This window comes from Physella acuta, unplaced genomic scaffold (genome assembly GCF_028476545.2).
Source record: "Physella acuta isolate Inbredline_101_S28 unplaced genomic scaffold, ASM2847654v3 ptg000421l, whole genome shotgun sequence".
In the NCBI taxonomy this organism is placed as follows: domain Eukaryota; kingdom Metazoa; phylum Mollusca; class Gastropoda; family Physidae; genus Physella; species Physella acuta.
In genome coordinates this window covers 775,622-802,477 of record NW_026731940.1, presented here as the reverse complement: position 1 = coordinate 802,477, position 26,856 = coordinate 775,622, and the positions used below count along the sequence as shown (strand labels likewise).

The 26,856-nt window shown below is 34.2% G+C and overlaps 3 protein-coding genes across 3 annotated transcripts; 1 reads left to right on the top strand and 2 right to left on the bottom strand.

The window, feature by feature from the left end:
* Window positions 1-52: 52 nt before the first annotated feature.
* On the bottom strand, window positions 53-6,998 carry LOC131942730 (arrestin domain-containing protein 3-like). Its single transcript, XM_059302650.1, has 7 exons — window positions 6,778-6,998; window positions 5,104-5,214; window positions 4,370-4,596; window positions 3,585-3,761; window positions 2,985-3,167; window positions 2,527-2,686; window positions 53-453 (listed from the first exon to the last, which is right to left on the bottom strand). Exons 1-7 carry the CDS (start codon window positions 6,893-6,895, stop codon window positions 380-382), a joined length of 1,050 nt encoding a protein of 349 aa, XP_059158633.1. The 5' UTR covers window positions 6,896-6,998; the 3' UTR covers window positions 53-379.
* Window positions 6,999-10,475: 3,477 nt separating this feature from the next.
* Window positions 10,476-14,488, bottom strand: LOC131942719 (uncharacterized). Its single transcript, XM_059302639.1, has 3 exons — window positions 14,363-14,488; window positions 13,770-13,857; window positions 10,476-13,135 (listed from the first exon to the last, which is right to left on the bottom strand). Exons 2-3 carry the CDS (start codon window positions 13,836-13,838, stop codon window positions 10,493-10,495), a joined length of 2,712 nt encoding a protein of 903 aa, XP_059158622.1. The 5' UTR covers window positions 13,839-13,857; window positions 14,363-14,488; the 3' UTR covers window positions 10,476-10,492.
* A 3,541-nt stretch (window positions 14,489-18,029) lies between these two features.
* Window positions 18,030-23,420, top strand: LOC131942729 (arrestin domain-containing protein 3). The gene is made up of 7 exons (XM_059302649.1): window positions 18,030-18,147; window positions 18,417-18,551; window positions 19,670-19,896; window positions 20,961-21,143; window positions 21,602-21,784; window positions 22,624-22,819; window positions 23,269-23,420. The coding sequence occupies exons 1-7, from the start codon at window positions 18,030-18,032 to the stop codon at window positions 23,418-23,420; spliced, it is 1,194 nt and encodes a 397-aa protein (XP_059158632.1).
* Window positions 23,421-26,856: the final 3,436 nt, after the last annotated feature.

The window sequence follows — 26,856 nt, the reverse complement described above, 5'->3', positions numbered from 1 at the left end:
AAATTAAAAATGTATATCCGTCAGGATACATAAAATGCAAAAACAATTATTGAACCAAAGATTTCAATCAATCTTGAATTTTATTAAAACATAGGTCAAAATATATTGAAAGGATAAATAAAATGAAAATACAATTATATAAAAAAAATGTCAATAAATATTATTTTTTAATAAAATATAGTAACAAAAATGACAATATCAAAATAAGTACTGTTAAACAATAAAAACAAATTTAGACAACTATCCCAAAAAATCATTTTATGGATAGAAAAGATTTCTTGAATGTTTTTAACACAATATATTACATTAATCTGACATTAAAAATAAATAGGCGTCTTTTTATTGAAAAAAGAAAGTAAAACTTTGAAATGAACACATATTAGGATGTACTGCTGTCTGCAACGAAGTTACTTGTCCCTGTATCTCCACTCTTTAGTAGTGCTGATAGGATTACTAGGAAAAGAAAAGTAATTGTTCATCTTTAATATACACTTTTCAACACGTTAATCGTAAATACATATTTTAAGTTTTGGTCTTAAACAGCCAAAAACAAATGTATTCATCAATCTAATTTAACTTCTAATGGCAAAAATTGTCGTTTAAAAATTCACTATATCGTGTTTGTAGTTAATAGTAGATGTCAAAATTTGTATAGTCTCGGACTATGAGTTATCACCCTTCAACTCGATATTTTTACTTTCATTGCTGTTAAACAGTCCAAGGTAGAAAGCTACCATAATGTTTTGAGAGCAGTCATCAAATTTACCCAAACTTTAATACCTCTAGTTCTCTAACCTGCTGTGGTGTTGTCTGAACCGTACCTAGATCTACAACTTTCTGGTGTGTTTTAAAATTACTGAATTACTCAACGAAATTGCAAACTTACCTAGATTTAAAGCCTGCTGTGGTGTCGTCATACCCAACTTACCTAGATCTAAAGCCTGCTGTGGTGTAATGACACCAAACTTACCTTGACCTAAAGCCTGCTGTGGTGTTATGATACCAAACTTACCTAGACTTAAAGCCTGCTGTGGTGTTATGATACCAAACTTACCTAGATCTAAAGCCTGCTGTGGTGTTATGATACCAAACTTACCTAGATCTAAAGCCTGCTGTGGTGTTATGATACCAAACTTACCTAGATCTAAAGCCTGCTGTTGTGTTATGATACCAAACTTACCTAGATCTAAAGCCTGCTGTGGTGTTATGATACCAAACTTACCTAGATCTAAAGCCTGCTGTGGTGTTATGATACCAAACTTACCTAGATCTAAAGCCTGCTGTGGTGTTATGATACCAAACTTACCTAGATCTAAAGCCTGCTGTGGTGTTATGATACCAAACTTACCTAGATCTAAAGCCTGCTGTGGTGTTATGATACCAAACTTACCTAGATCTAAAGCCTGCTGTGATGTTATGATACCAAACTTACCTAGATCTAAAGCCTGCTGTGGTTTTATGATACCAAACTTACCTAGATCTAAAGCCTGCTGTGGTGTTATGATACCAAACTTACCTAGATCTAAAGCCTGCTGTGGTGTTATGATACCAAACTTACCTAGATCTAAAGCCTGCTGTGGTGTTATGATACCAAACTTACCTAGATCTAAAGCCTGCTGTGGTGTTATGATACCAAACTTACCTAGATCTAAAGCCTGCTGTGGTGTTATGATACCAAACTTACCTAGATCTAAAGCCTGCTGTGGTGTTATGATACCAAACTTACCTAGATCTAAAGCCTGCTGTGGAGTTATGATACCAAACTTACCTAGATCTAAAGCCTGCTGTGGAGTTATGATACCAAACTTACCTAGATCTAAAGCCTGCTGTGATGTTATGACACCAAACTTACCTAGATCTAAAGCCTGCTGTGGTGTTATGATACCAAACTTACCTAGATCTAAAGCCTGCTGTGATGTTATGATACCAAACTTACCTAGATCTAAAGCCTGCTGTGGTTTTATGACACCAAACTTACCTAGATCTAAAGCCTGCTGTGGTGTTATGATACCAAACTTACCTAGATCTAAAGCCTGCTGTGGTGTTATGATACCAAACTTACCTAGATCTAAAGCCTGCTGTGGTGTTATGATACCAAACTTACCTAGATCTAAAGCCTGCTGTGGTGTTATGATACCAAACTTACCTAGATCTAAAGCCTGCTGTGGTGTTATCATACCAAACTTACCTAGATCTAAAGCCTGCTGTGGTGTTATGATACCAAACTTAACCTAGATCTAAAGCCTGCTGTGGTGTTATGATACCAAACTTACCTAGATCTAAAGCCTGCTGTGGTGTTATGATACCAAACTTACCTAGATCTAAAGCCTGCTGTGGTGTTATGATACCAAACTTACCTAGATCTAAAGCCTGCTGTGGTGTTATGATACCAAACTTACCTAGATCTAAAGCCTGCTGTGGTGTTATCATACCAAACTTACCTAGATCTAAAGCCTGCTGTGGTGTTATGATACCAAACTTAACCTAGATCTAAAGCCTGCTGTGGTGTTATGATACCAAACTTACCTAGATCTAAAGCCTGCTGTGGTGTTATGAAAGCCGAATCACCAAACAGCAAACTAGCGAGCCCAACTGGTTGCAGAGTTGTGGCCTTTGGGATGGTCCCAATGATAATGTCCAGTGGGATATTCAAATCGAGGCTTGGTCCTGAAGGATCTACACTTAGCTTAATGTAGAGAACAAAAATATTTTCCTTTATATTAAACTGTTGAAATCTTAAACTATCTACTCAGTATAGAATGTTTTGCAAAACATGTATTATTTCAATTATCTCTTTAATTCAATAACTTATATTTTAAAATGCGGTAGTTACCTAGTCTATTAGTTATAATTATTGAGGGTAATGCACCCTTCCACACATTTTAAAAACTAAGGTTTTCATGCTCCATCTGCTAATAGGAAAACTTGTCCGTAAAAGCAAAAACAAAAGCCTGTTTGTAGAGTTGTAATGGAATTATCCGTACCTGTACTGTGTATTTGACGTCGATGATGCTGCAGCCAGGTAGAAAGGAAGGTGGAGTAGGTGGGACCACAAGTTCCTCACCTGACCAGACATCGCTACCGTGTGGGGCTATCCCAGGTCGTGTTACCTTGGCGATCTCTTTACAAAATTCTCGGATGTTTCCTTTCACGTTATACGTGTAGAGCTGTACAAGAGTAACAAGACTGTTATTAAAACAATTTTACTTTGATGTATCCCATCTATTTGACTATACACAGCTGCTAATTTATTAATATGATCGTGTAGAACATAATCGGAAATACAAGAGATGTTTAATTTTACATAGTTTAAGAAAAATAAAATAAAAAATGAACTGCTTGACTATCATTAGTGATCGCTTTCTACAGGTGCTAATATCTCCCTAGAGTGCTGCCCCTAATTAGTCGTGTGTCAAATTGTTCAAGCTAGTTGTGAATTGCCGCACTTTGCCTATCTCAAAATATACAAATCACCACGAGCCCTTCATACATGCTTGTATACAACTATCATACATGCTTGTATACAACTATCAAAACAGCTTCAACTATCGCCTCATCAATTATTATTGTTTTCTACCACCTACCATTTTTATTGAGACGTATGATTTGCTGATTCGTCTCCAGGAGCCGTTGTGGATTTCAGCAAAGAGTTTGATGGCCTCACCAGGGACGAAGGTGTTCTTCTCGATGTTAAAAGTGGCCTTGATGGGGCCAGTTGCACAGCAACAGCAACACAGGTGTTTCTCTTTTGTGTCTTGAACCTTTTAAAACAAATTTATTATGTAAAAAGTGGAAAGAGAGTATACGATTTGTAATAGGATTGACGTATGCTTAGAAAAATAAATCATACACCCTAAACTATAATTGTAACCGTGCTGTTTATATATAAGATATATATATATATATATATATATATATATATATATATATATATATATATATATATATATATATATATATATTTATTTATTTATTTATATTTGACCAATGTATATATTTTATATACTTATTTTATTTATATTTATAAAAGATCTTATCCTTATTCGAATTGACTTATAATAGCGATTGACCAACTTTACTAATTGGTTGCATGATACCAGAAATAATCAAATTTTCAGGCGAGAATTGTTCAGTGATTTAGGCATTAACAAAATTTGAATTTCGGAAATCAAGAAATCAATTTAACAGAAAGTTAAAGTAGCAAGCACCCAAAAAAATCCTGATTAGTTTCGAAAAATCAATCGTAATTCAGTAATATTTAAAAAAAAAGGTCTTTATTTTATTATTTGAACATTAACTATAAACTTCTACAATAAAATATCTTACGTTTAAAAAAATCAAGACCCAAATACCGTTACTTAAAACTTACCCGAACTGAAGGTATCCTGTTTAAGTCTAGATAACCAATGACTTGAAATGGTTTTTTGACAGTTTTGTTCACTCGAATAGGAAAATCGATTGAGCACTTTGCCCAGTACTTGACGAAGCCAGCGCATCCTAGAAACGAGGCAGGAACTCCGGGATAGAGCTGGTACTCAAATGGAAACGTGTTGATGCCTGTTGGTATTTCTAGTTCAGAAAAGCCTTGTGAGGGTACTGGATGGAGGATATAGAAACAATCAGATGGTTTGAATATTGAAATGAGCGTAAGTAAAAGAATTATTCGTAAGTTACATAACACCCACTGGGGCAGAGGCGTTAGCGCCCGGGGACAAACTTTTCGATTTGCACCCCCCCCCCCCTCTCAAACTTTCGATTTGCACCCCCCCCCCCCCCCCTCAAGATTTAGATTTGCATCCCCCCCAAACTTTCAATTTGCACCCCCTCAACCTTTCAATTTATTTTTCCAACCCATTTTGGCGCCCCCTATGGTCGGCGCCCGGGGAAATATGTTGCCCCCCCCCCCCGCCCCCACCCCCCTCGCTACGCTACTTTTTGTAAATTAAAATAAAAGATTAGCAACATTCTTAATCGTGACAACAGTGGTGTTTTCTATGGTCCCCATGAAGATAAATATATATATATAGAAGAGAGATTTTCTTTTTTCAGTGTGATGCATATTAATGACTAACTGATTGATTGATTGAGTGTAAATATACTTACATATTCCAGCCAGAATAATTGTATCGTCAATATACCGCTCCGTGCCTACGTAATATCTTTTATCTTCACTCCATCTGACTTTACATTTTCCTTTAAAACGTAGCGTGATTCCTGGAAAAGAATTTAAAACATAAACAGTTTTTGAAATGGTTTAAGTTAATGGTTTATTTCATTAATATTCTGATGACTGTTAAGAAAATGTACATCCCTGCAGTTAAAAATGCACACGTAACCTGGAGGTTCAATAGCTGGGCGAAGCTAAGGGGGGGGGGGGGGAGGGCTGGTGGGGCGGCCGACCTCAGAGAGGCATCAGTCACACTGGTGTTTATAACAAGTCAAATATTAGTTTTGTACGTATTTTGGGTGCCGAACGGGATAAAAAAAATTAAGAAAAGCTCATTTTTAGCTGCATTGTTAAATTATACACATCTCAAGTAAATAAGCAGTTACTACGTTTTGGCGGGTTTATTTATCTGTTTTCTACATCAATTGTGTGACACCAACATAAAACTATTGAAGGACAGTCATTGGTAAAAAGCGCTCCCGACCTTTCCTAACTGGGGATGGGGGGGGGGGGCACTTTTTGCCTATGATAATGTAAATAACGATACAAAAAATGGGGGTGGGCGAAGTTTTTATTTTGCCCCGGGCGCCAGAATGGGTCGCTACGCCTCTTTTGGAATGTAAATTTAATCTGTTTTAACTGTTGATAAAAGATTACGTATCATTAATGCTTATTAAGCTTATAAGGAGAAAATTAAAAAACAACATCAACAAGTTTGTATATATATATATATATATATATATATATATATATATATATATATATATATATATATATAATATCTCATTAGATGACAAAAGATCTCAGTGATATTTATCACAGGACGAAATATTTCAGACAAAATACTTCACGTCAGAACAACCACTCCCCACGAGAACCTAACATGACGCTAAAGTGGGTATACTGACAGCTGGCCAGTATAACAGGTTCAAGGCCTACAAACATGTTTTTGTAGTTTTTACGTAGGGCAGAGACCCAGCGGAGTGGGAAAACATAACGGTCACATAAACACGTAAAGCAGCGTGACATATACATATAAGTAAACATAAGAGCCAGAAACAAATGCAAAAAAAACGTGTGATTTAAAATTAAAAAAAAACAAGTGTAAAATAATGAGATTATTATATGTAATTAAGAGCTCACGAAAATGATATTAAGTATTTTTGTCATGAATGACAAAAAAAATTTAAAAAAAAGAAATAACCTTGATAATAATCATAGGAAAGCGTTGTTGAAACAATTTGCTGAAGCTAAGTAGTATTCTAGGCATGTTAGATTAAAATGATGAAAACATTCATTAAATAAGTTCCCTATACGAACTGTAAAAAACTGACCTCTACATGTCATAGGTTCATTCAACTCCAACACAACATTGAGATTAAAATGATAAAAAAATTAATTAAAAAAACGAATTCTATAAAACTGACCTCTACATGTCATAGGTTCGTTCAACTCCAAAACAACATTGAGATTAAAATAATGAAAAACTTAATTAAAAAACGAATTCTATAAAACTGACCTCTACATATCATAGGTTGAACCAGCTCCAACACAACATTGAGATTACAATGATGAAAAACTTAATTAAAAACAAATTCTATAAAACTAACCTCTACATGTCATAGGTTCATTCAACTCCAACACAACATTGCCCCGTATTACACACCCAGTGGTGTAGACACCTTCAGGGTTGTCAAAATTAAGTTCAAACACTTTTATCTTTCCCATGATAACTTCCAATGGACCTCACACCAACCTAGTCGCAGTTATGAAGCTAAACTGAAGTACGAGCCGTGTGCACTTCTACAAAATATGTCAAGCCGTTGGGAAATCAACAAGGGAATAGGATGTCAACTATTAGGTGTGTTTTCTGATCGAATTACACGTTGGGCGCAGGTAAGATCCGGGTAGAGAGGCAGTAGGTGACATTTTTTATGTTCGGGCGTTGTATTACTTGTTAATTTTGCCCTGACCGTGCCTATTTACACTGCCATATATATATATATATATATATATATATATATATATATATATATATATATATATATATATATATATATATATATATAAAATCTGTCCAGTCTTTTAGGTTTTCCATATATGTCTCAATACCTAATTCATACGGTTTTTTATCCCCCATCTTTTATGATACTGTCATAAAATTCGTCTTTTACATTATTTTATTAAAGCAACATTTATAAAAAAAAATTCAATATATTTCCTTAGTTTATGTTTATTGATAAAAAAAAAATTACGTTACATTCATTAAACTACCCCCACCCCCTTTTCCCTTGTCGCACCCAGTTCATCATTAGGAAGTTAGGGCCCATGTATTATAACATAAAGTTTATGTCTCGCCCGTGTACTGCCCTACCTTAGGGGAATCCCCGCCTAGCCTCAATACGATGTAATACGGAATTCCCGGATCTAAATTGTTTATTAAGGTCAGCGATGTGTGACAATGGTTCTCAAGCAGAGCGAACCAGCTTTTGTTATTTTTAAACACTATTTCAAAGTTTAGAAGTAGGATTACCCTCAAAGCCTTAGCAATTTTCTACCTTTACACTAAATGTGGATTATTATATGTTTATGATTACAACAGTCACTAATTCCTCAATTTTGTCTAACATTTGAAAACCTCACAACGCTTTGTTTTGATGTGATAGGCTGTGTGATCTCTAAGTTTAGTCGAATGTTCTTTGTTGAAAAGTCAACTAATGAAGTTAAAATTGCAGTTAATAGAGAAGGTGAAGCGGAATCAGGATTTGTTAGAAAGGAAAATTTGGATTTGTTGGAGATACTGTTACAAAGCCTGCATGAATGTATATTTGTGGAACCAAATTATATACACACATAAACATACATATAATATGTACATGCCTATTTATATATATATATATATATATATATATATATATATATATATATATATATATATATATATATATATATATATATATATATATATATATATATATTATATAAATAAATATATATATATATATATATATATATATATATATATATATATATATATATATATATATATATATATATATATATATATATTTATATTTATTTATATATATATATATTTATTTATTTATATAATTATATATATATATATATATATATATATATATGCAAATGCATATTTAGCGAGAGAGAAGAAGATACAGAGGAGTAGGAGGTAGAGACCCTCTCCAAAATGAATCAATGTTTAGATCCGCCTTAGTCGATAGCCGTAAGCAAATTCTGTTATGACTTATTGTCATAACGTCCCAGCCTAATGCTCACGTGGTCCGCTCTTTTAAGGATATTTAAATCCTGCCCAGGTAAAGTGAGATCGACTGAAGTCAGTGTTTCAATGTCAAGGTGAAATCACCATAACAGGGCATGTTGTGTGTTAGAGGTGTGCCGGGTTTTCCGATCGATAGATACATTTAGTGATTGATGACAACCTACTTTTGAACGTGTTGCTTGTTTACAAGAGTAATGCTTAGACGTTGTGAAATAAACTAGGTGATCTGCATTGCTAAAATATATATATATATAATTTTTTATAATTAATATTAACTTTATATCAGCGGCGGAACTAGAAAAAAAAGCCCACCCCCCGTCCCCCAGAATAACTTTTTTCCGGTCCGCCCTATAAATAAATAATAAATAAATAATAAATAAATAAATAAATATATATATATATATATATATATATATATATATATATATATATATATATATATATATATATATATATATATATATATTTATATATATATATATAATAGTATATAATAGTATATAATATTAATAGTAGTAATAATAATATAATTTAGTTTCAAAATTATTTGTTGGTAACTCATATCATTATTGTCATGGCTAGAGACCAAATCGAGAAAAAGTACAACTACAAAGTTAGCATGACAGTCAGTCAATAGTTTATCGAGTACGGAATCTTATTTCCCTGTTTATATATATATATATATATATATATATATATATATATATATATATATATATATATATATATATATATATATATATATATATATATATATATATATATTCGTTAAACAAATACAAGAACATACAATTAAATGAACATTTGCTGAGTTATTTCTGATAAAATTTTTGAAAGTGTTGAATGCACGGTTAGGTAGATCATAAGCAGTCCATTTCTCTGTTCGCTACTTGTTAGGGGTGGTGTGGGGAGTGAATGGAACCTTCCAGGAAGGGACCAACAAAACTGATGTTCGTCAACATCAATAGTGCCGACTTCCTGCCGTACTGCGGCGACCGAATAACGTTTTTTAATGTAGTTCCTTAATCCTCGTAACTGCCAGTGGAGTAGAGGGCAGCAACAAATCTCTCCCATTCCACTCTGTCTTGGGCGAGCCTTTTTAGATTATGCCAGGTCTTGCCAGTAGCCTGCACTTCTTCTTTCATCTCTCTCCTCCATGTTCCCAGTGGTCTTCCTCTCTTTCGCTTTCCAGGCGGAGTCCACTTCAGTGTCATGTTGGGGAGTCATCTCATGTTCATGCGAAGGACATGGCCCAGCCATCTCCATCTTCTCATTCGTACTTCTGAATAATTGGAGTTAGAACTCTGTAATTCGGAACTGAATCGTAGACTCGGAGGAAGTACAAAATAGCATGAAATTATTGCGTAATTATGATAAAAGGTACGACCGTTTCTTTTTTTTTTACCATAATACTTCGATTCTCCTTCCTCTTCCTCGTTCTTTATTGTAATGTAGGAAAAGATTTCCTTCATCACAATCAAGTATTACGTGTCAACTTGTTATGCGCCAAATAGACCGTTGAATTTTGGATTTACTTCTATACCGTTTGTTTATCCAAGAACAAACTACAAGGCAGCAGTTGTTTGATTTTAATGTTTTCTGTCGTAGACTGGTTGCTGCTCAGTAGCGTAGTGAGGTGGGGTGGGGGGGGGGGGGGCGGGGGGGGGAGACATATGCCCACGGGCGCCGACCTTAGGGGGCGCCAAAATGTGTTGGAAAAATTAAAATGAAAGCTTGAGGGGGGTGCAAATCGAATGTTTGTCTCCGGGCGCCGGGAAGAGTCGCTACGACTCTGTTGCTGCTTTTAGCTATTGAGCTTCATCTTCGAAGGCTTAGAAATCAAGACTTTTCGTTTGCAAACATTAAATTAGGGATAATAGTCATAATAGCAAATATTTAAAACAAAACAGAAAAACATATAACAGTTGAAGATTGGGTTTGTTTCAAAATAGATTTAATAACAGTCGCTCTTGATTCTGAACACTGTTAATTAATCGCAGGTTTGTATATTTTCAATGAGGAAGCTAAATATGTCGCTTGCCAAAAAAACTTCCTACGAGTGATCCCAAAATGTCAGCAAGTAATGAGATGTCATCTTGTGTTTCGGAACTTCTCTTTCCAAAGAAACTTCCTACGACTGATCCTAAGATGTCAGCTAGTAATGAGATGTCATCTTGTGTTTCGGCACTTCTCTTTCCAAAGAAACTTCCTACGACTGATCCCAAAATGTCAGCAAGTAATGAGATGTCATCTTGTGTTTCGGAACTTCTCTTTCCAAAGAAACTTCCTACGACTGATCCCAAAATGTCAGCAAGTAATGAGATGTCATCTTGTGTTTCAGAACTTCTCTTTCCAAAGAAACTTCCTACGACTGATCCTAAAATGTCAGCAAGTAATGAGATGTCATCTTGTGTTTCGGAACTTTTCTTTCCAAAAAAACTTCCTACGAGTGATCCCAAAATGTCAGCAAGTAATGAGATGTCATCTTGTGTTTCGGAACTTCTCTTTCCAAAGAAACTTCCTACGACTGATCCTAAAATGTCAGCAAACAATGAGATGTCATCTTGTGTTTCGGAACTTCTCTTTCCAAAAAAACTTCCTACGAGTGATCCTAAGATGTCAGCTAGTAATGAGATGTCATCTTGTGTTTCGGAACTTCTCTTTCCAAAGAAACTTCCTACGACTGATCCCAAAATGTCAGCAAGTAATGAGATGTCATCTTGTGTTTCGGAACTTCTCTTTCCAAAGAAACTTCCTACGACTGATCCTAAAATGTCAGCAAACAATGAGATGTCATCTTGTGTTTCGGAACTTCTCTTTCCAAAAAAACTTCCTACGAGTGATCCTAAGATGTCAGCTAGTAATGAGATGTCATCTTGTGTTTCGGCACTTCTCTTTCCAAAGAAACTTCCTACGACTGATCCCAAAATGTCAGCAAGTAATGAGATGTCATCTTGTGTTTCGGAACTTCTCTTTCCAAAGAAACTTCCTACGACTGATTCCAAAATGTCAGCAAGTAATGAGATGTCATCTTGTGTTTCAGAACTTCTCTTTCCAAAGAAACTTCCTAAGACTGATCCTAAAATGTCAGCAAGTAATGAGATGTCATCTTGTGTTTCGGAACTTTTCTTTCCAAAAAAACTTCCTACGAGTGATCCCAAAATGTCAGCAAGTAATGAGATGTCATCTTGTGTTTCGGAACTTCTCTTTCCAAAGAAACTTCCTACGACTGATCCTAAAATGTCAGCAAACAATGAGATGTCATCTTGTGTTTCGGAACTTCTCTTTCCAAAAAAACTTCCTACGAGTGATCCTAAGATGTCAGCTAGTAATGAGATGTCATCTTGTGTTTCGGAACTTCTCTTTCCAAAGAAACTTCCTACGACTGATCCCAAAATGTCAGCAAGTAATGAGATGTCATCTTGTGTTTCGGAACTTCTCTTTCCAAAGAAACTTCCTACGACTGATCCTAAAATGTCAGCAAACAATGAGATGTCATCTTGTGTTTCGGAACTTCTCTTTCCAAAAAAACTTCCTACGAGTGATCCTAAGATGTCAGCTAGTAATGAGATGTCATCTTGTGTTTCGGCACTTCTCTTTCCAAAGAAACTTCCTACGACTGATCCCAAAATGTCAGCAAGTAATGAGATGTCATCTTGTGTTTCGGAACTTCTCTTTCCAAAGAAACTTCCTACGACTGATCCCAAAATGTCAGCAAGTAATGAGATGTCATCTTGTGTTTCAGAACTTCTCTTTCCAAAGAAACTTCCTACGACTGATCCCAAAATGTCAGCAAGTAATGAGATGTCATCTTGTGTTTCAGAACTTCTCTTTCCAAAGAAACTTCCTACGACTGATCCCAAAATGTCAGCAAGTAATGAGATGTCATCTTGTGTTTCGGAACTTCTCTTTCCAAAGAAACTTCCTACGACTGATCCTAAAATGTCAGCAAGTAATGAGATGTCATCTTGTGTTTCGGAACTTCTCTTTCCAAAGAAACTTCCTACGACTGATCCTAAAATGTCAGCAAGTAATGAGATGTCATCTTGTGTTTCGGAACTTCTCTTTCCAAAGAAACTTCCTACGACTGATCCTAAAAGATCAGCAAGTAATGAGATGTCATCTTGTGATTCGGAACTTCTCTTTCCAAAGAAACTTCCTACGACTGATCCTAAAATATCCGCAAGTAATGAGATGTCATCTTGTGTTTCGGAACTTCTCTTTCCAAAGAAACTTCCTACGACTGATCCTAAAAGATCAGCAAGTAATGAGATGTCATCTTGTGTTTCGGAACTTCTCTTTCCAAAGAAACTTCCTACGACTGATCCTAAAAGATCAGCAAGTAATGAGATGTCATCTTGTGTTTCGGAACTTCTCTTTCCAAAGAAACTTCCTACGAGTGATCCTAAAATGTCAGCCAGTAATGATATGTCATCTTGTGTTTCGGAACTTCTCTTTCCAAAGAAACTTCCTACGACTGATCCTAAAATGTCAGCCAGTAATGAGATGTCACCTTCCTGTTCCAAGTCGCGTTCATGAGCTTGCCCAAGAACCGAACCCAGAATGTCAGCCACGATCACCAAATCACTTTCCTGGAGACCTTTCTTCCCGACTCCTCCAGATAAAATTCCAACAGCATCGTTGATCAGGTTTCCGATCGCGTCACTCTAAGAGAGAAAAAATGAATATATTAATTCACTTATTTCTAACACCTGTTATGCTTGAAATGTTTTTGTATATTAACGATACTCGAATAAATTTTCTAAACTAAGTTTCCCCAATGAAACACAACAGCAAATAGTGCTGAGGTTAAGAATATGGATACTTTTACACCTTTATTCTCTATCCTAACTTGAGTATATCATATTGCTTAAGAATCTTTTATATTGTAAGATATGATTACATTGAAGCACAGTGTAATGTAAGCATGTTACATCTCTAGCTTTTGAGTTATTATTAAAATTTAAGCACTGTGTAATAGAATCATGACAGGAAAATCATTTGTACGTTAATATTAAAATGTAAACAGTGTAAAGTATTCAGGTTAATTATCTAGTTTTTGAGTCAAATAATAATGTAAGCGGAGTGTAATGTAATCAATAAAGTTATTATCGAAATGTAAACACAGAGTAATGTAATCACTTCAGGCCATTATTTGTTTAGCTATTATCAAAATGTAAGCACTGTGTAGTCAGGTTAACTCTCTAGTTCTTTATTTTTTTTTTTAAACTGTAACAGTGCTAATGTAATCATGTAATCTCTCTAGCGTGGTACTACCATACGAACGCAGCACCATGTTACCTGCGCAGGAACCGGTCCAGCCACAGAGGCGCTCACGAAGAGCAAGGTCAGTGCCAGGGGTGCCAACATGATCGAAGGTCAAGGTCAACTGAAATATTTAAGATGGACATATCAATGTCAAAGATACCAATGGACGTGTCTGCTACTGTACGCTTTGTTAAGATAGTTTAGCTTTGTTTTGAAAACGTTCTTGTCTTCCGTTGGATCCTGTGTGTATTCAAAGTTTCTTCCAGGCATCTCTTCGGGGCCCCCAAACATTTTTTACCCCCCCCCCCCCCCGAACGAAATGAAATGTATTTAATTTATATAGAAAATATATACTTTTAACAGTGTCCGCCCCCCCCCCCCCCCTCCCCCCGAAGAAAGTCTACCGCCCCCCCCCCCCCCGAAAATTTCAAGTGCACCCCGGAGAAAAAAGTCTGGAAGAAACACTGTGTGTATTGCCTGGTTTGTGTAAATAGGGTCTCGGTGTGGGTTCCAGTAATTTGGGCTCAAGCCTTGCCCAAACTCGATTAACAACCACCTGCTAACCTAATTCATTAATGAAGTTTAATTAAGCGAGAAAACAAACAGTAACGTAACATAAGACTTACCCTTATCAAAACAGTCAGACGGAAACACAGTCTAAAACATTGAACGTCCTTTTTATCTAAGACATTTAAAAGATTTGCGTTTAAATGTAGTTGTTGTTAGATAAGAGACATGCAACTACATTGGTGTAGAGTACTTGTCCTGATTTTAGGTTAGGTTGTTGATTATATGGAAGTTTTTTTTTTAAATCAACTTATGTTATAATAAACTTAAGTTTCGTTAACCTTCGAAATATAACAATAAAAAGTAGATGTACTTTTCGTAATTACTACAAAATTACGATTGGACTATGGTGTCTTGCAAAATGTTCTATGGAAATTGAATAAATTTATTTCTTATGGGTTGTGTGTATGCAGTGCAAATTTGTTTTTCAAAAGTTTGCGACGTTTTTAAAGACGGGTTGACTGAGATTAGCCATTTAACCAGTTCACAGGTTAAGATTAAACGTTTAGTTTTATTCTAAGAAAAAAATATTTTTTATTCAATTAAAATAACAGTCAATAAAACATGTCTCTCCACTGATTTAGGGTTTGGTAATCATTTGGTAATCATTTGGTAATCATTTGGTAATCATTTGGTAATCATTTGGTAATCATTTCTTTATAACAAACATCCATTGACCAACAGAGCCTGTTTAATAGACAAGAGAATGACATAAGGTTTTTTAAAGTGACTCATTAATTAAATTATAATAAAATCGTGACCTCAGTTGCCAGAGTTTCCTGTTGCGCTGTTATGTGGGAGATAAGGAGGATCGAAATTTTCAATGTCTGTCATTATTTTTACTTTCTCGTATATACGTAGTATAGAGAAAGTCTTGTAATCGTGCAAAAAAAATTGAGATTTTTTCAAATCTCGACGTTTTAGGGCTCCCTGAGTCGAAAAAAAATTGTTTTGCAATCTTGTTCGTATGTCTGTGTGTGTATGTGTGTCTATGTGTGTGTAAACACGATAACTTGAGTACAGTTACAGCTAGGTTGATGAAATTTCATATATAAGTATTAGATCAAAATCGTAGATCCGTAACAACTTTTGAGCGATTTCCGATAACCGGAAGTGGTACTTTTTCTACTTTGAATTTTTTAAAATCCTATAACTTGAGTACTATTTCAGATAGATAAATGAAATTGCACATGTAAATAAAAGATCTAATTCAAATTTTGAGTAATTTCCGTTGAACGGTAGTAGTAATTTACGCTATTTCCGATTTCTGAAAAAAATGCATATACATTTATAAAGTACTAATAATATTGCGCACTATTATGCACATTTTGTTTTGGCGTTCGTTTGGTGCGCAATTCTTTTTTCTTTGAGATTCTATTCTATTTTTAAAAAGTTTAAGTAATTAAAAATCATGTCTATATTCCGAGTTGCCATCCCACGTAGTGTTATATAAGAATATTCGAGAAAGTTTAGGGGAGAATAATCCCGGTTTATTTTATGTAAGAATATTCGAGAAAGTTTAGGGGAGATCACTCCCGGTTTATTTAAACTTATTTTTAAGCGAACGCGCGAAGCGAAAGAAGTAATTTCCCTTCCCTCTTATACTGTAAATTCAAAAATACTCAGCAAAATTACTTCGGTTTGTGTCAGGTAAAATTATTAATCTAACAGCCCTGGATCTTATCTTTGAAGCGAGTCTTATCAGTGAGGTTTTTTATGGTAACTGAAACCTTTACATTATTAGTTTTTTTTTCAAATATTCTTTTAGATGCGATCACGCTTATGCTGTTTAAACCCTTTATCTGTAAAAGAAAAGAGCAAAATTTATTTTCTCTTGGTTGTTTCCCTTTATTTATACCGCACGCAAAAGATTTACACTGTTTAAATTTCTAAATTTGTGTTGTCTTGGATGAGTTAAACATTTATTTTTAACCTAAGCAACAGCTGAAAAATTGTAAATGTATTTTCCTATCGATTTCTAGCAATGATTACGATAAATTAGGTGGTATGCTTTGGGCTAGGGAATACATGTGTATCATATTTTATTTTAAAAATAAGCCGTTCTTTTTATTTCTTATTGAATATGTAAGTAGCTAAGTGGATAAATTGATTTAGGCTTAATATAGACACGAATAAAACAACAATGTCTATCCGTGATTATTTCCCCTATACTTGAAAATCGGCAACATGATACACGGGATCCTATGGTAAGAACGCTGGTAGAACGCCCCATTGTGAGGTTCTGTAAATTAACATAGGTCGTCCGGTGCAAATAAATTATTTCTACTGTAATGGTTTGTGAAGTTCTCATTATTTTTGGTCGTATAACATAATCCTACGTGTAGTAGCGTGGTGAGGGTTAGGGGAGGAGGGACGAATTTTTTTTACACTAACTCATTCGTTCGCGTATGATTAGCTCATACGACGCAATTATAACCCACCCATCCACCCCCCTCCCAGAACACTCTCTATTTCAGTTATACGGTCATTACCTGCTCATACTATGCTCATTAGCCAGACAGGGTTAAAAATCGCGCTTTTCTATCATTTTTTCGACGCGGCGAGAATCACACTATTTATATTCTTTACTGTATCTCTTCATGCTCAAATAGTGGGGAGGGGGAGGGGGGCGACTCTTAAAGGACGCGGTGTCGTACTGTATGGTCAAAAAACTATATATATATACATATATAGGGGCTTATATATATATATATATATATATATATATATATATATATATATATATATATATATATATATATATATATATATATATATATATGCAAATTAATACTTTCACACAATTTCCATATAAAACTAGTGTATTTTTTGTTTCCTTTCCTCAATTTTTGATTTCCCTGTCAGACCCATACGCCAGTGAAAGCCTGTTGGCTCATTATGCTAATAAGACCTTTCTCTTTGTGTGACCGTTGACCAGCTGGCTAGAGGGGAGGGAGGAGGGGGGCAGAAGAGTGGCACACGTGTGTGTTTATGTACACCACAATTACCCCTCATTACTAGCATTAGCTGCTGAATATTCCACCCGATAATGCTGCAGTAAGCTAAGAGTGGCAGAACGAGAAAGAACATTGACTTCTTTTTTTTACAATAACGGAAAAAAAAAACACGCAACCACGAAGACAGCGGAAGTATACATGTACTCGTTTATTTGTCGTCTGGTAATATCAAGGCATGCGTTGACAGTGCGCGCGCAGCATTGATTAGCGCGAGCAGGGATTCACGTGCAGTGTATTGACCGTGACGTTTATGTTGTTGGATGCGCGTTGATTTGTGTGCATCCGGATGAACAACCTGTTGAGGTTTTCATTGTTCTTACAGTGAGTAGGGTAAGTTATTTTTAGTGGTATTTTAGTGGGGTTTGTTGTCCTAAGAAATGTGCCTGGATGTTGTCTAAGAAAGTCGTCTGTATGTGGACCTAAAAATGTGTCTTTATGTTGACTAAAATGTGTCTGTATGTTCACCTAAGAAATTTGTTAGTATATTGTCCTAAGAAAATGGTCCCTATGTTGACCTAAGAAAGTTGCCTCTATTTTATCCAAAGAAAGTTGTTTGTGTTATCCTAAGAAGTTCGCCTCTCTCCTGTATCTTGTCTTGAGACCGTTGCCGACGTGTTTTTGTAAGAATGTTATTGTTGTATTAAATGTATTGTTATATTGAATGCATTGTTCTGTGTACAGTGAACATGTCACTGTTGTCTCTCTCTAGATGGAGAAACTGACAACGTTCGAGATCTCTTTGTTCCGTCCCTTACATGTATACCACGGGGGAGAAACCGTGGAAGGGGAAGTCACCATTGAGTTAAGCAAGGCTATAGAAATTAAAGGTGGGTTTTGTTGCTGTGCTCTAAATTGTAAGGCAACATGTGTACGGTACGTGATATTAAATAAACAAAATGTGTATTATATCAATTAGAATTTTCGCTACACTATAGGATTAGTATATCATTATTTTATATTATTTGGTCAATGAAACACACACCGTTTGTCTAGATTGTGAGTTATTTTTTAGTTTTGACGTTAAATTATAACCATAACCGAATATATTAAACAGGTTAAAATACAAATGTTTGGTTTATCTTATTTTGAATCTTAGGCATCAAGGTCACCTATAAAGGTGAGGCTACAGTTCACTGGTCAGAGAAAGTGACCACAGGCGAAGAAAGGACACTAAAGGACAGCGAGCATTCCAACAGCGAAAAGTATTTTGACGAGCAAGTCAACCTCTTAGGTAAATCTTTCGCCAGCTCCCATAACTCTTGCCTGATGGTAAACTAACTAATATAATGCTTCGTCCTATTGTTTGATGTGTGTGTTAGTTTTGTTTGTAGTAAGTCGCTGTGATTTTGAAATTGGTGTTGTTATTTTGTAAACACTATATCACTGTGGCCATAGATCCTTGATTCATAACTTTCCTTGAAACATATTGAATGAATCTTTTCGTTATCAATTTTTAAAAAGACACAAATTTCAAGCAAAATCTCCGCAACCTTGTGTCTATGACAATGCAAACCTATCAGTTACGCTGGTAAAATCAGTGCCAAGTTAAGCACGCACGCACGCACACACACACAAACACACACACACACACCAACGCACATACACTTACCCACTAACACACACACACACTTACACACATACACACACACCAATGAGTTTGCGATGACATCGGATTGGCATCAATAAATGCATGTAGGTCAACGCAGAGAAGTAGAGTGGGGGTCCAGATGGAGGAATGACACAACATGACATTTGTAATGACGTTTCCGAACAAATTCTTCTACATTATTGATGTTGATTGATTTACACCCAAATTTTAGAGGATAAATGATGTGTGCTTCTATCTTATTAGCCAAATTAATAATTGCATGTCGGATGATATTACTTGCATGTATAGGGTGAGATAGAGGACGTGTTATATAAAACAAATGGTAACAAATCTTGGTGACTCTGTTTTAGAAAGTCTTAAACAGTATCTAAAGGCGAATTCGAATTAGAGAAAATCATCTGGGCTAGGCTATATATATATATATATATATATATATATATATATATATATATATATATATATATATATATGCGCTTTAGCACCTCCCCTCTAAAACAAGGACATCAATCTTCTCATAAATGGTTCAGAAAAGATTAGGCAAGAAAAAAAAAAGCATGCATATGAAACGACATGTTCAAAAGAATACGAAAAGTACGCATCATGTTCGTTAAGTTCGTGTGGTCTCTACAAGCTATCATGCAATGACGTTTGATGAATAGTCGCACACTCATACAGAGCAGCATTGTTGACATTTAAATGAACGTAAAGTTAAGACATTGACCTGTCATTTGACCTTTCAGCTGACCAGAAGAGCAGCCACGCCTACAAGCTTGAGGCCGGCAGACACACCTACCCCCTGTTCTACCAGCTGCCCGACAGGCTACCCTCCTCCTTCGAAGACCCGTTCGGCAGCGTCAGGTATATCGTCTGCTGCGTCATAGAACGGCCGTGGAAGGATTCCTTCAAGGCCTGGCACCCCTTCACCGTCATCAACAATTTGGATTTGAACGCGAGACCCAACTGTATGGTGAGGAAACCATGGTGGCGTTTTACTATTTCAATTTGTGTTATTGTTTCCAAAGTAAAATATAAATATTAAATATGCTGAGGTGATTTTTACTTTACGAAACTAAAACTACGTTTGCTGAGATGTAGGTAAACGTTCAAGGTAAAGATTTCAGTCAAAAACGTTTTTTAACAAAAGTAAAAGTTAGACTTGTAAAACGCATCAATGGCAGAAACAAATAGTTTTAGATGTGAATAAAGGTCAATTTCATTCCACAAAGTACTGTCCTATCAAAAATATTAATAATAAAATAAATGTTAATAATGCGTCAACGATTAAAATCCACAAGTTAATACAGGAAGTTTTCCAAATGTTTTTCTAATTTTCTTTTATTAAAATGGTTATTAAAACATTACCCAAGCTACAAGTCGTGAGAGTTAACTAAATCTGTGTACACATACATAACTAATTATCACACTTTCGGATCAAATATCAGTGACAAAAATCGCAAAACATGTTATACTGTTGAGTATGTTGTGTGTAGGAGTGCTGGTTCCTTAAAATAAGCTCGACCTGAATCACGCGGTTACTTCCCTTTGCTCTAATATAAAAAAAAACATCCAGTACAGTTGTTGCGATTTGGTTGTTAATCTTTACAAACAATGTCCAAATAATCTTCAAACAATTTTCTGTTGTTTTAAACACTTATTTTACTTGGATATTTTTATTTTATTTTATGAAAATCGTATGGTCAGGTTAAGAAAACCTAAGAAATCATAAAGAACCTAAGAAATCATGAATTTTAAATAGGAAAATAACATGAATATACTTAGGCAAATATGCAAATCATTTTGAAAAGATATTAAACAATGTTTAAAGTTAGATTTATATACGCTGTTTATGTAACTTCATCACTTACAATTGTGTTTATTTAATCAGAAAACGAATGACCAAAAACATCTCCTGGAAATTGTGTTTTTCATAAACATTGTAAAGAAAATTGTATATTCCAAAGGTGTTGGTGACAATAGACAATACATAGATCTATATCTACAAAAAGAAAAATGTTTGTCAATTTTATTCAGCAACCCCAGCAGGCGACCAAGTGGAAGCAACTGTGTTGTCTCTGCTGCAAGTCTGGAAGTATCGAGGCAACTCTGCACGTCGACAGGCAGGGTTACGTCCCTGGCGAGGCCATAAAGCTACACGCCCACATTATAAACGGCTCGAATAGGAAAATTAGGAAATCGACGATTGAACTGATCATGGCAAGTAACTGAGTGACAATTTAAATTTTTAATTTAATATTGCAGAACAAACTTTTGAACAAATGTTGTAGCCTAAAACGTAACAATTCCGAGCCATATAATTGGTTTTAAAGCACTTATGTAAGCCTATCTAAACATTGTTTTAAACCACTTAGGCTATATTTGTAGATCTATTCGGGCACCGTGTAAGAGTGTTAGAAGATATTGTAATAACGGTAATGTCGTCTAGCAAGTGGCAAATATATGTCAAAGTGCGATTTCGGTCTTCAAAATTACATTGTTACTTTTAAATCAATTTTTTTCTCATTTATATATTTTTTTTAAATTGAACAGCAAATGTGTGCATAAGTAGCTAGAAACACATAAAATGCCCCATTTTTATTGCATCTCCAAATATTTAAAAACGATGTGTTTATTTATGTAAATGTGTTGTAAATTTCTTATATTCCTGTCTTCAGAAAAAAACTTTCCAGACCCGCACCTCGACCAAAACTGAGCACACCCGTGTGGCACACAGCACCCACACCAGCATAGAGAAACACAGCGAGGACATTTGGAAAGATGAGGCTCTGACCATCCCTCCACTACCCCCATCCTTCCTTACTGAATGCTCCATCATAGATGTCAATTACGTTTTACAGGTGATGCTGGATTGTCATGATTGCCATCAATGACGTTATTGTTTATTTTTGTGATGAAACACTGCAATCTGTTTTAACAATGCTTAATGCAGAGACGTAGCGAAGGGGGGGGGGGGGGGGTGCGGACCGCACCGGGTGACACCATTTTGGGGGTGACACCAAGGCGAAAAATAGCAAAATATATAGAGAAAAAAGATAATTCCACTTAATGGATTAACTCGAGTGTTAAATAGTCTTTTAAGAGTTGCAAATCGAAAGTTTGAGCGGGATGCAAATCGAAAATTGAAACTTTGTCCCCGGGAAGGGTCGCTACGCCTCTGGGGGGTGACACCATTAAGTGCCGCACCTGGTGACACCAGACCTCGCTACGCCACTGGCTTAATGATATTAATTTGATTGAAATTACATTCGGATGCAACACCCACATAAATAGTGAAAATATTTATCATTTTCTTCATTTCATTTATGGAACACTCTTTGTAGGTATTTTAGAATAAATTTACTTTCGTAGGCCTACTAGAAGAATTATTTAACTCTTTAGATTAAGATTTAGGTTTAAGCATCTTATCATTTTTATCAATAACTTAATCATGATTTTTTATATATTCACTAACACATTGAAATTTGTATCAAATGGTAATGGAAAAGTAATATAGGTTCATTTAAGTTTTAATTAGATCTTAAAACTTATATTATAAAATAGTCTTTTTCCTACCACCCAGGACCATAATTATATTAACATTATCCGAAAACTATAAAACTGAATTAAACAATTACTATTAATTGATAATCTAAACTGTTTTGAACTGAATTTTTCTCTGATATTTTTGTGTTTGTAGTTGAGCATTGAACCCTCAGGACTGGCCACAAAACTCACTATACCCCTAGAGATTATCATCGGCAGTGTTCCACTGACATACACCATGCAAGATAGTACAGACGCGCCTTCATCAGCCTGTACCAACCAAATAGCAGAACCTACAGAGGTTGATCTAGCATTGCTGGCTGATGACCAAAGCAGATCTGTTAAACCTGGTATGTGCTGTAGTTATAAAACGTGTTCAAACATGAAGCGTTTTACGTCTTTGGTTAAATAAGTTTCACTGGAATAAAAACAAAAGAGATAACAAATAAAATCTTAGATTTTTTATTCCTGTCAAAACCCTTATAACGATTATATATATATATATATATATATATATATATATATATATATATATATATATATATATATATATATATATATATATATATATATATATATATATATATATATATATATATATATATATATATATATATATATATATATATATATATATATATATATATATATGTGTGTGTGTGTGTGTGTGTGTGTGTATGTATATATATATATAAACAGTGACTAAGTAGTCTAAAAATACAATGAATATATGTACATAAACAGCAGGGAATGCAATCTACAAATGTAACTTATACATAGTAAATGCTCTTTTTTATAGATGCACTTCTTTATCGTGAGAGTACTTATGGTCCTGTCGCCATCTGTGATCTCAGTAACAACCACAACAGAGGGCAAAAGCAATACAGACCCATGTATCCTTATTATAGCCTGGACAAAACAGCAATACAGCCCCATGTATCCTTATTATAGCCTGGACAAAACAGCAATACAGACACATGTAGCTATAGTGTAACATAGATAAAACAACAGCAATATAGACCAGTGTGCCATACTTATAGCAAGAACAGAACAGCAATACAGTCCCATGTATTCTAATTAAAGCAAAAATAAAGCAGCAATACAGACCCATGTACCCTTATTATAGCCTGGACAAAACAGCAATACAGACCCATGTATCCTTATTATAGCCTGGATAAAACAGCAATACAGACACATGTATCCTTATTATAGCCTGGACAAAACAGCAATACAGACACATGTATCCTTATTATAGCCTGGATAAAACAGCAATACAGACACATGTATCCTTATTATAGCCTGGACAAAACAGCAATACAGACACATGTATCCTTATTATAGCCTGGATAAAACAGCAATACAGACACATGTATCCTTATTATAGCCTGGACAAAACAGCAACACAGACCCATGTATCCTTATTATGGCCTGGACAAAACAGCAATACAGCCCCATGTATCCTTATTATAGCCTGGACAAAACAGCAATACAGACCCATGTATCCTTATTATAGCCTGGACAAAACAGCAATACAGACAAATGTACCTATAGTGTAACGTGGACAAAATTGCAGTAATATAGACCAGTGTACCATACTTATAGCAAGAGCAGAACTGTAATACAGCCCCATGTATTCTAATAAAAGCAGGAATAAAACAGCAATACAGACCCATGTATCATAATTATAACAAGTACAAAACAGCAATACTGACCTATTTATCTATAGTACAACAGACAAAACAGCAATAGACAAAACAGCAATGTTGACCAGATTACCCGAATTAAAGAAAGGACCAAGCAGTCAAAGACTGACAAAACCGCAGCAATGCAAATCTATGTGCCAAAATTATATCAATAAAAATACCCAGCTACTCATATTAATACATGGTTGAAGGCTAAAAAACTAACTGAAAAATGTACATAATGAAAGAATTAACTTGATTAACGGTTATTGATGTCTGTTATATTTGTACCTTACTGGTCTAAAAAATTGGTTGTAATTATAAATAACATGCATGTTTAATAGTAAGCTTATATAATAAAGTAGTGTGTGAGTTAAAGCTAAAAGCTTTAATGCCAGAATTACTTAGGATTTTGCTAACTTTTTTTAACAGAACTCTTTTCTTTAATTAATTTTGTTCATAATGCTGTAATTTAATAATATTTTTTAATTGCCAGAATTGCCAAGTTCTTTTTGTTTGCTTTTTCTTTTTTCCGCCTCAGACATATAATTTACAGTGTCAGTTTGCCTTGCATGTTCGCTTTAATATTACAGTTTTTATCACGGGCTTGTGATGACTGATAAAGATTTACAATAGTAATATTTCTTTCTTACTTGTAGCCTATTTTCATTCATTTAAGATGGTTTACTTATACATAGATCTAATACAAAACGTCTAATTACAATTTTTTTTTAAATCCCTCAAAATGCAAATGTGTATTTAAATGATTATTCAATGGATTTCTTTATGATAATATGTCGTGTATATGTTACCCTAACATTTGGTGGAGCAGCTAATGACTTCTCTTACATATGTTAAATACCAAAGCTTTTTCAAAGGAAGCAAGTTTGTTTTATTTTTTATTGCATTTAAAAACATTATTCAGAAGGTTTTCATTTGTGCATTATTTTCCATTTAGTGATAATTCGTTAAAAATGAAATGGCCACTACACAATGTACGACTAAAACTATTTGCACTGAGAACCGACTAGAAGCTTGAGATCTCTAAAATGCAGTTATCTGCGCCTTCTTAGAAAAAAATCACGCAACCATGAAAAAACAGACAACTGTTGACGGCCAGTGATTCAAGCGATCGCTAGTATTTAATCTTGTTATCTCCTCTTTTATTAGTAAATTTAGTATTTTATAAATTAAATTTTTAAGACTAATTCAAATTGCTAATAAGATCATAAATACATTTTCTTGCAGGATTATCAGAGTTTAATGTTACTGGAAATTAAGGACAAAATGACTGCATTAGAAATGGGTTTAAATTAAATTACAAGATTTGCAGGGACCCATATAAAAAAAAAAAAAAAAAAAACAGATGATGTAAACTTACTTAAAGCTTTTAATAATAAAAAGAGATTATTGTTGTAAACGTTGCCCTCATAGACAATCATTGTATATAGTTTTTAGTGTAACTTTTTTCATATTTATAAACATATTTTTCCACTTCAATACAAAAATGTGAATATATATCGTGTAAGCAATTGGTATTACGTAACTGCTTTGTAATTTCGAATAAAGATCATGGTAAATGTCATAATTTCATTACATTTTTATCGTTGAAACAAATTGATTTAGTTGACAGATACATTTAAGAAAACGTTCACTTCGTCAATATTTATCTGCATAGTTTTTAAAGTAAAATGTTATAATTTTATAATTAGCTTGTATATTTTTCATAATTCTTTCAAAATTTTTCTTAATGAATTTTCTAAATTGTATAATGCTTTGTAAAATGAATATTGTTTTTGATTTAAACTCCATAATGAATAAAATCTAGAATATTTAGATTTCCTTAAAAATGCTTCATAATTTTTGTGTCAGAAATTCTATTAAAACACATTTTTTATTTATTATTATAGTAATTTTACAATAAATTTTGTGATTCTCAAGTCATCAACTATAACTTATCTAATACTCAAAGCACCAAACTGTAAAAATGCTACTGTGTTTTTATTAAAATGTATTTTATTTTATTTGTATTGATAATATTGTGTAACTGTGTATGTTTTTCTGTATGTTCATAAAGACTGATATAACATCTCTAACACATAAACAGTGTGGTGTTATTGGTAGCTTTTAATTTATCAGAAGAAACATTTCTATTCACAAAATTTAATATTTTTTATTTTGCCTTGCCACCAAGTACTTTTCTTCTTGTTGGCATCAATCAAACGTTATTAATCATTATAATTTTTAAAAAAAATGTTCAAATATTTACTTTGACACTTAATAATGTTCATATTTACTCTATATTGTGACAATAATGTAATCACATAATAAAACTTTTTATTTTATTACAATCATTGTTTTAAAACAGAAATGATCTGTCATGTTTAGCAATATTATAATAAAAACTGGTTATAAAAACAATTAGATACCTCTTTTGTTAACATTTTGAAATGACATCTTAAACATATTTTTATAAAGCATAAGGCTTGAAATACTACAGAATTGCAGGGAAATAACTCAGGAATGGTAATAACATTTTAATTTCACAGTTTTCTTTCCTAGCAAGCTATTTTGCACTACATTCACTAAATTTTAAGAAATACAAAGTTATTAAACCCTTTCTTTTTCTACATAGTCCTAAAATTAATATTCATTACAGCACTTTGCTATCATACCTACAAATTGTTTCAACCTTTTACCTATAG